The 14,216-nt window shown below is 38.2% G+C and overlaps 1 protein-coding gene across 1 annotated transcript; it reads left to right on the top strand.

Annotated features, from left to right (window-relative positions):
• The first annotated feature begins 265 nt into the window (after nt 1-265).
• On the top strand, nt 266-13,074 carry LOC129829308 (tyrosine-protein phosphatase non-receptor type 18-like). The gene is made up of 16 exons (XM_055890987.1): nt 266-346; nt 3,784-3,892; nt 4,007-4,083; nt 4,758-4,853; nt 5,028-5,066; nt 5,213-5,281; nt 6,887-6,949; nt 7,678-7,820; nt 8,195-8,261; nt 8,418-8,495; nt 8,619-8,742; nt 9,394-9,425; nt 9,723-9,796; nt 11,937-12,265; nt 12,474-12,563; nt 12,774-13,074. Exons 1-16 carry the CDS (start codon nt 266-268, stop codon nt 12,845-12,847), a joined length of 1,545 nt encoding a protein of 514 aa, XP_055746962.1. The 3' UTR covers nt 12,848-13,074.
• The last annotated feature ends 1,142 nt before the right edge of the window (nt 13,075-14,216 follow it).

A 14,216-nucleotide genomic window follows, 5' to 3' on the forward strand; every position in this document is an offset into this window, starting at 1 on the left:
GTGAAAGTTCCTCACCTGTGTTTTGACGCCAATAATTAAGGCAAAGTAGCCTTCAATGCGGAAATTTACATGACTGTCATATACTGACAGTGACATGAGGAACGTTCCAAGAGGTAGGCTACACGCGGAACTTAAAGGCTAATCTTCGCGGTAGAGACGGGAGCGGCAAGGCGCTCTGCGTTTGTCTCGAATTGTATCGATAGGCTATAGCGGTCAACCACTGCCTGGCATTTAAAAAGTGAAATTGACATCCATAGTCGCGCAGATGGAGCACCTATCGAGGTTCGTAGGTCAGATGTCCTTGGCAGATGACAGCAGAGCGGGCAACATCTCATCTGAGTATATTGTAAGTGGGAATCTTTGGTGTGACCTTCACCATAACTCTCTATTGTTAGTTTATAATTAATTCCGATATATAGACAAATAAGACCAGGCAATATTTTCAGGTGTTAAATATATGACTTAGGGCATGTGTATTCATGAATTGATTGCAATTTACTGGTTAAAATAGGTCTAATGATGTTTTGTGATGTGCAACATGTCGATCACTGGTCCAGATGGGGTAAACCTGCGAGGTAGGATAAAGGAAAAGTGGCTACTGAAATGTTTCCCCTGTAATAAAGCTGAAAATCATGTTGGCTCTAAATAAATGCACAATCTCTAATATAGCCGAATTAACACAAACCTTTCAAATCAGTGGATTAAGTCTTTAAGGCACATTTAGAAAGAAGTGTACATAGAAGTAAATCACTAATTCAGCTTTATTTTGACATAACACTGAATAGTGACATTTGCAGAAGTCTATTTACAGTTGAAGTCAGAAGTTTACATACACCTTAGCCAAATACATTTAAACTCAGTTTTTCACAATTCCTGACATTTAACCAGAGTAAAAATTCTTTGTCTTAGGTCAGTTAGGATCAGCACTTTATTTTAAGAATGTGAAATGTCAGAATAATATTAGAGAGAATTATTTATTTCAGCTTTTATTTCTTTCATCACGTTCCCAGTGGGTCAGAAGTTTACATACACTCAATTTGTATTTGGTAGCATTGCCTTTAAATTTTTTACCTTGGGTCAAACATTTCAGGTAGCCTACCACAAGCTTCTCACAATAAGTTGGGTGAATTTTGGCTCATTCCTCCTGACAGAGCTGGTGTAACTGAGTCAAGTTTGTAAGTTGCCCACGCTTTTTCAGTTCTGCCCACAGATTTTCTATAAGATTGAGGTCAGAGCTTTGTGATGGCCACTCCAATACCTTGACTTTGTTGTCCTTAAGCTATTTTGCCACAACTTTGAAAGTATGCTTGGGGTCATTGTCCATTTGGAAGACCCATTTGCGACCAAGCTTTAACTTCCTGACTGATGTCTTGAGATGTTGCTTCAATATATCCACATAATTGTCTGTCCTCATGATGCCATCTATTTTATGAAGTGCACCAGTCCCTCCTGCAGCAAAGCACGCCCAAAACATGATGCTGCCACCCCTGTGCTTCATGGTTGGGACGGTATTCTTTGGCTTGCAAGCCTCCCCCTTTTCCCTCCAAACATAACGATGGTCATTATGGCCAAACGGTTCTATTTTTGTTTCATCAGACCAGAGGACATTTCTCCAAAAAGTCCAATCTTTGTCCCCATGTGCAGTTGCAAACCATAGTCTGGCTTTTTTATGGCGGTTTTGGAGCAGTGGCTTCTTCCTTGCTGAGCAGCCTTTCAGGTTATGTCGATATAGGACTCGTTTTACTGTGGATATAGATACTTTTGTACCTGTTTCTTCCAGCATCTTCACAAGGTCCTTTGCTGTTGTTCTGGGATTGATTTGCACTTTTCGCACCAAAGTACGTTCATCTCTAGGAGACAGAATGCGCCTCCTTCCTGAGTGGTATGATGGCGGCGTGGTCCCATGGTGTTTATACTTGCGTTTTATTGTTTGTACAGATGAACGTGGTCCCTTCAGGCTTTTGGAAATTGCTCCCAAGGATGAACCAGACTTGTGGAGGTCTACAATAATTTTTCTGAGATCTTGGCTGATTTCTTTTTGAATCTCCCATGATGTCAAGCAACTGAGTTTGAAGGTAGGCCTTGAAATACATCCACAGGTACACCTCCAATTGACTCAAATGATGTCAATTAGCCTATCAGAACCTCTAAAGCCATGACATCATTTTCTGGAATTTTCCAAGCTGTTTAAAGGCATAGTCAACTTAGTGTATGTAAACGTCTGGCCCACTAGAATTGTGATACAGTGAATTATAAGTTAAATAATCTGTCTGTAAACAATTGTTGGAAAAAGTACTTGTGTCATGCACAAAGTAGATGTCCTAACCGACTTTCCAAAACTATAGTTTGTTAACAAGACATTTGTGGAGTGGTTGACTCCAACCTAAGTGTATGTAAACTTCTGACTTCAACTGTAGCTACTGTAGGTTTTTGTTACATCTGAACCTCTGTTTCAAGATAGGTAGGCTAGTCATTTTGTTCCTCATTTAGGTTGCAAAGTGAGTTATCTATTAACACCGAGTCCACTAACATTTCCTTGTTACAGCACTGCCCTTTCCGCCCTACCGGTCCATTGTGAATGAAGTCAGTGTCTTTTAATTTCCAGAGCCAGATTTTTATCAATAAACATGATTATGTTTTTATGTTGAATTAATGACAACATTGACCAAAATAGTAATATAGGTGAACTCTTTCTAAGTAGCCTAATTCAAGTGGCAGAATGCGCAAAGTGAGAAATGGTGGTCATGTAATAATGTAATGATGTCTATTTTGGGCTATGAATAGACCTGTGTTATCACATAACTGGCCAGCCTTTCTGTACTGGTTCCACATTACAGGAGCTTAACACAGACATCTGTGGTGAAAACAGACACCACAGGTTTTTATGTGTTTATTCTGATATTTCACCACACCCACGAAAACAGTTGCAAAATATGTGTAAGCAACCAATATTTTTTTTGGTTTTTGACAAAGACAAGTCTATTTCCACTCAGGGGCCTTTCATTTCTCAGATACATGTAAAAAAAAATAAAGAGCATGCCATATTGATACTGTTGCATGTCATTGACTGTCAGCTACATTAGCTCCTGCGTAAATTGGATTGTGAGTTCTTGCACTAAGCTAAGGGCTTCTTATATGTTTCATGTGTAACATCTTATGTTATGAACATCACATGAACATCACAACACTGTATGCAGTTGTGTAAAGCACTTAAGTAAAAAATACTTTAAAGTACTACTTAAGTAGTTTTTGATGTATGTGTACTTTACTTTACTCTTTATATTTTTGACAACTTTTACTTTTGCTTCACTACATTCCTAAAGAAAATAATGTACTTTTTACTCCATACATTTTTCCTGACACCCAAAAGTACTCATTACATTTAGAATGCTTAGTAGGACAGGAACATTTTCCAATTCACATACTCATCAAGAGAACATCCCTGGTCATCCCTACTGCCTCTTATCTGGCGGACTCACTAAACACAAATGCTTAATTTGTAAATAAGTGTGGAAGCGTGCCGCTAGCTATCCTTAAATAAAAACTAAAAACAATTGTGCCGTCTGGTTTGCTTAATATAAGGAATTTGAAATTATTTGTAACTTTTGAAACTTAAGAATATTTTTGCAATTACATTTACTTTTGATACTTAAGTATAGTTAAAACCAAATACGTTTAGACTTTTACTCAAGTAGTATTTTACTGGGTGACTTTCACTTTTACAATGGACATTTCTCCCAAACTCAGCTTTCATGTGTTACGTTTGTTTCTATTTGTTTGTAGAATATTCGTGCTCAGACTTCTATCGTCAAGAAAGATTTTGGCCTTACGACGATAGCGGGGGCACTGATGGAGAATGTAAAGAAGAACCGTTACAGAGACATTTTACCATGTAAGCACCACAATAGAGGCTTAAAAACTGTCGTTGTTTTTTACTCTAATTGAAAATGAGATTCTTGCTTAATACTAAACTTATCTGAACAAAAACTCATGTATTTTTATATAGATGACCAGACCCGTGTGCCCCTGACTCTACTGACAAATGAGAATGATTTTGACTATATCAACGCCAGCTTCATTAAGGTACAGTATTGCTCGCATTTAGTAACAGTCCTATATTGTATCATCATTCAGCTCAATCTGAAAGAGTCACTGAACACATCGATTGGCACCTGTATTTTTCTGTTGCTTATTAGAAAAATTTGATTTCAGTCTTGGTGGTGTGTTTCTTGACAGATTCCGCATTTGGTTAATGATGTTTGTCCCCCATGAGACACTGTAGACAGGGAAGTCTATTTTTTTCATCAAAATCCCCAGAATGATTCAAGATTAATCAGTTATTAATTTGGACATTTTTGCCAAGGATGTTTTAGTTGTGCAATTTCACATCTAACTAAGGTGTTTGGTGCAGTATTTCTCATGTAGAAAAATGTGCGACGGGTTGTCTTATGTAAACAGTCAGATAGAGAGCATTTACCTCAGCTGTTCACCCATATGTTTGTGGGCAAATGGACATCGTCAAATCAAAACCCAACCTTAATTTACCTGTTGTGACGCACGGATGTTCCAAACTCCATATTAGACCAGACTGACTTCATGACCAAAATGATCCTATTTACACTTTGTAGTACATTTTGACACTAGAATAACTGTTTTTGACTCATATCGATGTCACGTAGGCCATTTTCAAAGGGATTTGTTGTTTTTAAAAAGCAGTCGCTCTTTAAACTGATTGCTTTATTTAATCTCTCCTCTAGGGTGCAACAAAGACCAAAAAATACATAGCGACCCAAGGGCCTCTGAGACACACTTTGGTGGACTTCTGGCGAATGATTTGGCAGTATGATGTAAAGGTGTGGAAGATCATTTTCTGCTTTATATACATGTAGTGCAGCTTGTACAGTAGCTCTGTTTCCATATAATTTACTCTATTACTAAATGTATAGGACAAAATGACACTAAAAGATGAATAATGGGAGAATTGTCTCCATATCTTATGCTTGCCATATTTTCTCTCCCTGTTTTAGGTCATAATCATGGCTTGCAGAGAAATTGAAATGGGAAAAGTAAATGCCCTTTTAAATCACCTCTTTTTGAAAAAGGCACAGTGGGAGTGTAAACGTATTAGTGTACTGTAAGATTTATGAACTGTATGATTTTGATGCTTGTGTCCACTTGACTCATAACATTTTTATTCAATGTCTTTTTGTAGAAAAAGTGTGAGCGCTACTGGACTACTTTCAAAGAAACAACCCATTTTGGTCCCTTTATTGTGTCAAACGTAAGTGTTTGTCAGTATATCTTCATTATATTGTATGCGAAGGATACGTAGACCACATAGAGGTTTTAGCACCATTTATGCAACTTTCATTTGATGCAGATGTACACTACTGTTCAAAAGTTTGGGGTCACTTAGAAATGTCCTTGTTTTTGAAAGAAAAGCAAATTTGATCAAATTGATCAGAAATACAGTGTAGACATTGTTAATGTTGTAAATCACTATTGTAGCTGGAAATGGAATATCTATGGAATATCTACGTAGGCGTACAGAGGCCCATTATCAGCAACCATCACTCCTGTGTTCCAATGGCACGTTGTGTTAGCTTTTTAAGTTTATAATTTTAAAAGGCTAATTGATCATTTGAAAACCCTTTTGCAATTATGTTAGCACAGCTGAAAACTGTTGTACTGATTAAAGAAGCAATAAAACTGGCCTTCTTTAGACTCGTTGAGTATCTGGAGCATCACCATTTGTGGGTTTGATTACAGGTTCAAAATGGCTGGAAACAAATAACTTTCTTCTGAAACTCGTCAGTCTATTCTTGTTCTGAAAAATGAAAGCTATTTTGTTAGAGTGTCTAGCTTGAGAAACAGAGGCCTCACAAGTCCTCAACTGGCAGCTTCATTAAATAGTACCTGCAAAACACCAGTCTCAACATCAACAGTGAAGAGGTGACTCCGGGATGCTGGCCTCAGTTGTGCACCGGGGCCTCCCGCTCCTCCATCTATTCTGGTTAGAGCCAGTTTGTGCTATTCTGCGAAGGAAATAGTACACAGCGTTGTACGAGATCTTCAGTTTCTTGGCAATTTCTCACATGGAGTAGCCTTCATTTCTCAGAACAAGAATAGACTGACAAATTTCAGAAGAAAGTTCTTTGTTTCTGGCCATTTTGAGCCTGTAATTGAACCCACAAATGGTGACACTCCAGATACTCAACGAGTCTAAAGAAATCCAGTTTTATTGCTTCTATAATAAGCACAACAGTTTTCAGCTGTGCTAACATAATTGCAAAAGGGTTTTCTAATTATCAATTCACCTTTTAAAATGATAAACGTGGATTAGCTAACACAACGTGTCATTGGAACACAAGAGTGATGGTTGCTGATAATGGGCCTCTGTATGCCTATGTAGATATTCCATAAAAAAAAACTGCCGTTTCCAACTAGAATAGTCATTTACAACATTAACAATGTATACACTGTATTTCTGATCAATTTGATGTTATTTTAATGGTAAAAAAAAAGTACTTTTCTTTCAAAAACAAGGACATTTCTAAGTGACCCCAAACTTTTGAATGGTAGTGTATGTGCTCAGTTGTATTACTATTCATGAAATATAGTGTCTCTAGACAGACGGATTGCCTCCCACACCAATGTTCCAGTGTGCACACAGTGCTGTTGACCTATAGTCTTCTGAAACTATTCATGAAGAGTTCCATTTTTACCTAACAGCCTGCAGAGATGATTTGTCATTTCCTGTGAACTAAGTGTACCCTCTTTTGTTATTTCATGGCACTGCACATTGACCCATATGTTGTTGTCTGCATGGAACACAGGGATCTGTTTCAGGAAACACTAGAAAATGTTTAGTGAAATGTCTTTGCAGTTTGAGGAATCTAGCCCATATGAGGAAGTCGTTTTCCGCACTCTGACAGTGAAATATCATGAGGTAAGTGTCCAACTATGAAAAAGGGGAAATATTGTTTTATTTCTGTGCAGCACTAGTCACACAAAATCAAAATGGTTGAATTTAATCAGTATTTTCCAACAACCGTTATCCACTTTGGATAATCTCACATTGTTTGTAAATTTCCAGGAAGTTGAATGAGGGAGCCAGTGAAGTAATCTGCTCGACCAAGCAAATTAGCAGTAATTGCTCGTAGAGTGAAACTGAGAAAAATGACTTCAAAGTTGTTTTATTATTACTATGAGGTTATTTTTTATTAATATTGACCCTGACCTCTGACATGACCTTTGACCCTAGACGGCAGTTACTGCCTTCTTGCTTGGTACACCCACTGGAATATATTGATTTTTTTACACAAACTTGTGTTAATATATTTATTTGTATGTGGCTGTCAGGGTCATATAGTTTGTATCAGCAAAGAACAATAAATAATACCAAGGTAAACCGTGGACACCAGTCCAAAGCTCAGTGAAACCAAGGTAAAAGGCAGTAACTGAATTGAGTGATGGCAGTTACTGCCTTTTTCCAGTTACTGTAAGCATAACCCCCCATTTTCTCCATAACACAACACAATGTAGGCAGGATATTTGTCCACATGATAAAGCATGTATTTAATGTGTAAAAAATGTCAATAACTCATTTTTGACAAAATGTGCAGTTACTGCTCTTTTGCTTGGTAGGGTAGTAATGCAAACCATGTTTTGTGCTAGGAAACACGGAAAATCTCTCAATTCCAATACACAGCTTGGCCTGATCATGACGTTCCATACACGGTTTATGGTATTTTAGGAATGATGGATATGGCTCGCAAAGACCAGGGAAACAACACTAGCCCTGTTCTCATCCACTGCAGGTTTGTTTGTCTCCTACTCTACAGTACATTTGATACAGCACAGCCCAAAATGCCAAGCTGTTATTACTGTCTGCCTGGTGGGCTTTTTGTGCTCTGAGATGTAATGATCATGCTCAGACAGATTATGATCCATATGCCCATTAAAATTCATCCATGCATATAATTTAATGTTGTTTATCACGAGGCCACATGTACTCCTTGAGCTCAATGCATTTTAATGACGCAATTTAAATGAAGTGAGAAATGTTAAATATTCAGGACCTGATGTGGTCCATCGACTCATATGACTTATGTCTATGTTGTGGCCTTCTGTGGTTATGTTCTAGTATTATCAGAGTGATGAATGAAGCATGTATTTTCTCTTGTATTTTCAGTGCTGGTTGTGGAAGAACAGGGGTGATTTGTGCCCTGGATTATGTTCACGATCTTCTTGTGACAAAGGTATTACTACTTATGTTCAGGACAGTACATTGATGGCATCCTTGAGGGAATTGGTTTAACTAAACATTTGTATACTGCACTGATGACTAATAAAACAAGAACAATACAAACTGTAAAAACGATAAGTGTTTTGGTAAATCCATGTTTCCACACCAGCAAATTAAAGAAGATTTCAGTATCATGAAGATTGTAGTGGAACTAAGGAGACAGAGGCCATCAGCAGTACAGACAAAGGTATTTTATTATCAGACAGAATTTGATATCAGATCAAAATTGTGTTTATTTACATCTATGTGTTATAGTACATACTGAAATACTCTACTGTGGAAATAATATTTTTCCCATCTCTCCCCTCAGGAACAGTATCAGTTTGTGTTTTCTGCTGTGGCTTACATGTTTGAGAAGGCTTTACGGTCAGCTGAGAACAACTCCCAGAATCTCACCAATGTAAGACAGAAACTGCTACTTTTGTTCAACCATAGTATAATGTTTTTGTAATTGCTATTTCCAACCCCCAGGTGTTAGCCTTTCTACAACACAGTGTTCAGCACATGCCATACTGGCATTCATGGACAAGCAAGCTTTACTAAAGCAATGACATGAGAGGGCATGCAGTATTATTGTCAGGGTTGGGTAGGTTAATCTAAATGTAATCCATTGCATTTACTAGTTACCTGTCCAAAATTATAATCAGTAATATAACTTTTGGATTACCCAAACTCAGTAATGTAATCTGATTGCTTTCAGTTACATTTGGATTACTTTCCCCTTAAGAGGCATTAGAAGAAGACAAAACGGATCCATCAAACCCATTTGGTGTGTTATTACAGTGGTCTATGACTTGTGGTCAGACTCGCTCAGGTGGAACAAATTTAAACTTGCAGTTTTATCAATGCTGAATTGAATGTCATTTAAAAAAGTGTTGTGTTTTTTTCCCCCGCAAACATCCTTTCTGAATTTAAAAGTAATCCAATAAGTAATCATATATTTTTCAAAAGTATCTGTAATCTGATGACAATATTTTTGCCGGTTACGTAACCGACTACAGTTACCGTTTTTTGTAATCAGATTACATGTAATCATTTACTCCCAAACCCTGATTATGGTAATTATTGGCATGTCTGTGATGCAGTCAGAAACCTGCATGAGGTCAAAGCTGACACAGTTTGAAAATAACTTCAGCTGCCAGTGTGTGAGTTTTTCTGTGACAAAAACCCATTGTGTCATCCATTTCATCAGATCATACTGTATTACACTTCTCTCTGAGATTTAAATGTGATGAGTTGAGTTAGGAAAAAAAGAGAAATGTTAAGCAGGAAACATCCAGCCTGCATGCTTCCTCTATATGTAGTGCTGGCGCATTGAAATCATTGTTCACCCATTTTCAGACAGAGCAGCGCCTGAACTTGAGAGACAGAGTCCTATAACTCTCTGATGTACTGTTGATTTTGTTCTGAATAGAGTAACCAACCTTTATATGATGATGTTGCATCTGTGAAGACATCCCCACCGACAACATCAGCCAGCGCAGAAAGGTAGGAGTTCATGGACACATGAAATTTGAAACAACTTAATTTCTCTTCAGTGGAGGAAGGGGAGGACCCTTAAAAAAGTTGTAATTTTTAGATAAAACTATACTAAATATATCACCAAATACAGTGGGGAGAACAAGTATTTGATACACTGCCGATTTTGCAGGTTTTCCTACTTACAAAGCATGTAGAGGTCTGTAATTTTTATCATAGGTACACTTCAACTGTGAGAGACGGAATCTAAAACAAAAATCCAGAAAATCACATTGTATGATTTTTAAGTAATGAATTTGCATTTTATTGCATTGTCTCTCACAGTTGAAGTGTACCTATGATAAAAAGTACAGACCTCTACATGCTTTGTAAGTAGGAAAACCTGCAAAATCGGCAGTGTATCTAAAATACTTGTTCTCCCCACTGTATATGTCACCAAATAACTGATTACAACACATTGTTTTGCAATGAAGGTCTACAGTAGCCTTAACAGCAATCTCTAGGGTAGCACTATTGTGTAGCCGGAGCTCTGGGTACATTGACTTCAATACAAAACCTACAGTAGGAGGCTCATGGTTCTCAACCCTTTTCGTAGACTTACACAGTAATTATGACAACTTCCATAGGACGTCCTCCAACCTATCAGAGCTTATGCAGCATGAAGTGACATTTTGTCCATCCAATCAAAGGATCAGAGAATGAGTCTGGTACTGAAAGCATAAGATACAGCTAGCTAGCACTGCAGTGTGGTGAGTATTTGACTCAAATAGAGCGCAAGACAGTTTAACAGTTTTAAACAAATTAATTTCTTAAAAAATGAAGGAGCAGAGACAGAGAGAGACAGAGAGAGACAGAGAGAGACAGAGAGAGACAGAGACAAAGAGACAGCGACAGAGAGACAGAGGGATAGAGAGAGACATAAATAGAGAGAGAAGGGGATAAAGGGATAGAGAGAGAAAGGGAGAGAGAGATATAAGGAGAAAGGGATAGAGAGAGGGATAGAGAGGGGGAGAGAGAGAGAGAGTGTTTTTCTTCATATTAGTTTACCTTTCACTTACTTAGCTAATGCAGCTAATTTAGCCTACTCAACAACCTGACACAAACTGATAGGAATGCTATTTATGTTAGGTAGCTGGCTAAAGCTATCCAACACGGCAGCTCTTCTAAGTAAAGGTAAGCATTTATAAATGTATTGCCACCGGGGCCCGCCAGTGTAACTGATAAACTGCTTGCTGTACACTATACTGTGTGATTGTATTATACACAATTACAACAACAGTTGTGACTTTAATAAGCAGCCTGAGTTAATGATACCACAGTAAGGTGCTCAGATACAATGGGGGAAGTTGATTCAGGTTGGTAGAGAGATCGAGAGTTTTGAGACAAGGGATTTTCAATGCTTCCTGTTTTGTTCAAGTGAGTTCACGGTCTTCTATTTTAGTTTCCAGTACAACAGTTTTATGTTTGCGTACTTTACATGCTGGGTGTGTAGGGTATGACGTTTAAGTGTACATAGGCTTATCAACACCAAGTTATGTAGTACTATTTCATAGTAGTTGATTGTAACAATATATACAAGCAAATAGTTGGCTATATTGAAATATGTACTGCATATTGAAATACTGTATTGTGGTAGACATTGATGATCTTGAATAAAACATGACTTTAATCCAGTTAGCTTTAGGTTAACATTCAACACACAACGTCCTTATGATTAATGAAGCAGAAGGATTTTACCATGCTTGTACTACTAAACATTCATCATGTTGCAGAGGAAGTGACAAACTGGGCTGTTAAACTTCCCTTTCACACCCTCTCTCCTCCCTCCCATATGTTAAACTGCTACTGAAAATCCCTCAGCTCGCATCACAGGCTTAGAGAAAAATGATCTATTTTCTGTAAACAATAATATAGTTAGTAGGAAATCATCATAGTAAAGCTGCAATTCCTTATCAATCTTCATTTCTACTATCCTACTAGTAAAGATCCGCTGTAGATGCTCCAAAAGAAAACAGACTTGGTAATGAAAATCCAGTCTTCTATATAATAGTCATGACCATCTGGTGTGTAGGGTAGAAACAAGGCTATATTTGTACCTTTTTGCTTTTCGCTGTTTGTGGAATTGATATTGATATCTACTCCTCTTTAGATATTCTAATGTGCAGTACAGAGTGCCTCGGCCTCGTCAGCAGAAGATGAATGACGTATATTCCGTGGTCAACAAGTCCAAACAGCTCCCACCACCAGCCTCTTCCACCGCCCCTCTGGCCGCTCTCTGTCACTATGACAACGAAGAGCTGGGCGTCCCAAAATTCCATGTCGGTGCTCTTTACAGCACGGTCAAGCCCAAGAGCAGGTGTCTTCCAGCCAAACCGCCACCAGCTGTCTCATCCATATATGACACAGCCGGACTAGCCAATCACAGGCTAGCTGAGGCCTCGGCAGGGGAGGACCAGAGTGGCTATGAGCTGGTCACAGGTGAGAGAATTTCAGGGCAGTGTTTGGAGACCAATGTGAGGCCAGCTATGGTTCTGTTTGTGTCATTAGTGCCCTGCACAAAATATTGCAATCTAGATCGAGTGACCAATACTTTCAGGTTTCTTGCCAGTAACAATTCCTTGACGGCCATATTGAACTGTTTATGTAGAAAATGTCTTACTGATTCTTATTGTTTGCTTTTTTCTAGCTGAGTGTTATTCCTCGACAGAAGAGGACTATGAATATGTCTCAAATCCCATCAAATGCATGACCAACAGCTGCACTCCTGGTAGCATGGGTGAATATCTGCTTGTCTTTCTAATAATGTTGTCCAATGTCATATACTGTATCTAAAGCCATTATAGCTACCCAATGTAATATCCATTTCCTCAGAATCTCATGAGTAAAATGATTGTGACTGGATGCCAAAACAAGGCTAGGTCATCTTTTAGATGCACTTGCAGGTGTCTTCAAGTAATTCCAACCACACTTCTCAACTTTCCCTCAGATTTCAACTGTCGCATTAAAAAACCCAAAGGGCCTCGGGATCCCCCGGCAGAGTGGGGTCATGTGGAGAGATGACACAGCAGCCATATACCAGGCCTGGCCACATCTTTACTCATTCATGTTTGACAAGCAATGGAAATGGGCTCTTTATTTATTTTTACTTTCTGTGAACATCTACTGTATGTGATCACAAAAATACAGTTATCTATCTATCTTTTGTAACCCATTTGAGTTCGTATATTTTTCAGATCTTGTGATTTATATTACCGATGAAAGAATAAACTATATTAAACAACTTTCAATTCTGAGTATTGCTTTTGAATACCATTTACCGATTGAAGTGCAGTGGTGCTATAGTGTGATTGTAGTAACCAACAGGTGGCACTATAGTAACAGGAGATCATTAGTTTTTTTCATTATTGACGTTTCAGCTATTGTAAAATGTGTTTTCACAGGTAGACTCATGCTTTATTGCTTTGATGTCTACTAATTGCTGGTAACAAGGACTTACAATAAAGACAACAATGTCTTCAAGGTTCTTTGAAATATGTCTTTGTATTAGCCCTGTGTACCACACAATCATTGCAGTGTACATGTCTTCCAGGTACCAAGCTAATACTCTGTCTGCAGAAAAAAACTGGGAGCAGTCTGGAGATTAAGTCTGCAATACACTTCAATATCTAACCAATTATAGCCACTGGTTTAAATGTGTGGTCCTATGTCATGTTCCTATAGAAACTTGCCCACAATAACATATTTTTTTCTACCCCATCCATGGAGACCCAATGCTGAGAGGAGCATCAGAAAGTGAGAGGGTATTGGATTTAGGCAGAAAAAAAGAGACACTTGAGGGGGTGTTGCTAATGACCACTCCATTTTCTAGTTGGCAGAGCCTGTGGCATGTCAGGGGTTTAAACTCGGCTGGATGGCTAATCCCATTCAGCAGATGCTAATGTGAAATGAGAATCTAATGACCTTCTGCCATGGCTTCTCAACCCAAGCCTCCAGCTATCTCATAGCAACCCCTCACTCAGCTTCACACACACACACATACACACACACATACACACACATTAAAATGCACTAAAGCGGAATACATATTTAGACCTATTCTGATGTTTATTTGCTGGTGTGTCTGATGTATCGACGGCTGATATCAAATCTCCCCTTAGGGGATCAATAGAATCTCATCCTAACAGAAACTCATAAATAAATCAGAACAAAATGTGCCTCTACATCGTACAGTAACTGTCATACTGAGTGGGACGGATTTGCTTTGTGTGCAAATACATCAGAGAAAGAAAAGTAGTTATCTGGATAGCATTACGTTAAAATGCCACAAGTTCTATTATTTGTATCAGTTTATTATTCAGTATTGATGTGGCAGAAGTTATTCTATTTAGTCTAAGTGGGTCATTGTGTGGTTGATCTCTTAGGATTGTTA

This window comes from Salvelinus fontinalis, chromosome 31, assembly GCF_029448725.1.
Source record: "Salvelinus fontinalis isolate EN_2023a chromosome 31, ASM2944872v1, whole genome shotgun sequence".
In the NCBI taxonomy this organism is placed as follows: Eukaryota; Metazoa; Chordata; class Actinopteri; order Salmoniformes; family Salmonidae; genus Salvelinus; species Salvelinus fontinalis.

Excerpts from the sequence above, each read along its gene's own strand:
- LOC129829308 (XM_055890987.1), top strand. The coding sequence starts at position 266 with ATGGAGCACCTATCGAGGTTCGTAGGTCAGATGTCCTTGGCAGATGAC. Across the intron at positions 5,282-6,886 it reads GTCCCTTTATTGTGTCAAAC|TTTGAGGAATCTAGCCCATA; the intron begins GTAAGTGTTTGT and ends ATGTCTTTGCAG. Across the intron at positions 8,496-8,618 it reads CATCAGCAGTACAGACAAAG|GAACAGTATCAGTTTGTGTT; the intron begins GTATTTTATTAT and ends CTCTCCCCTCAG.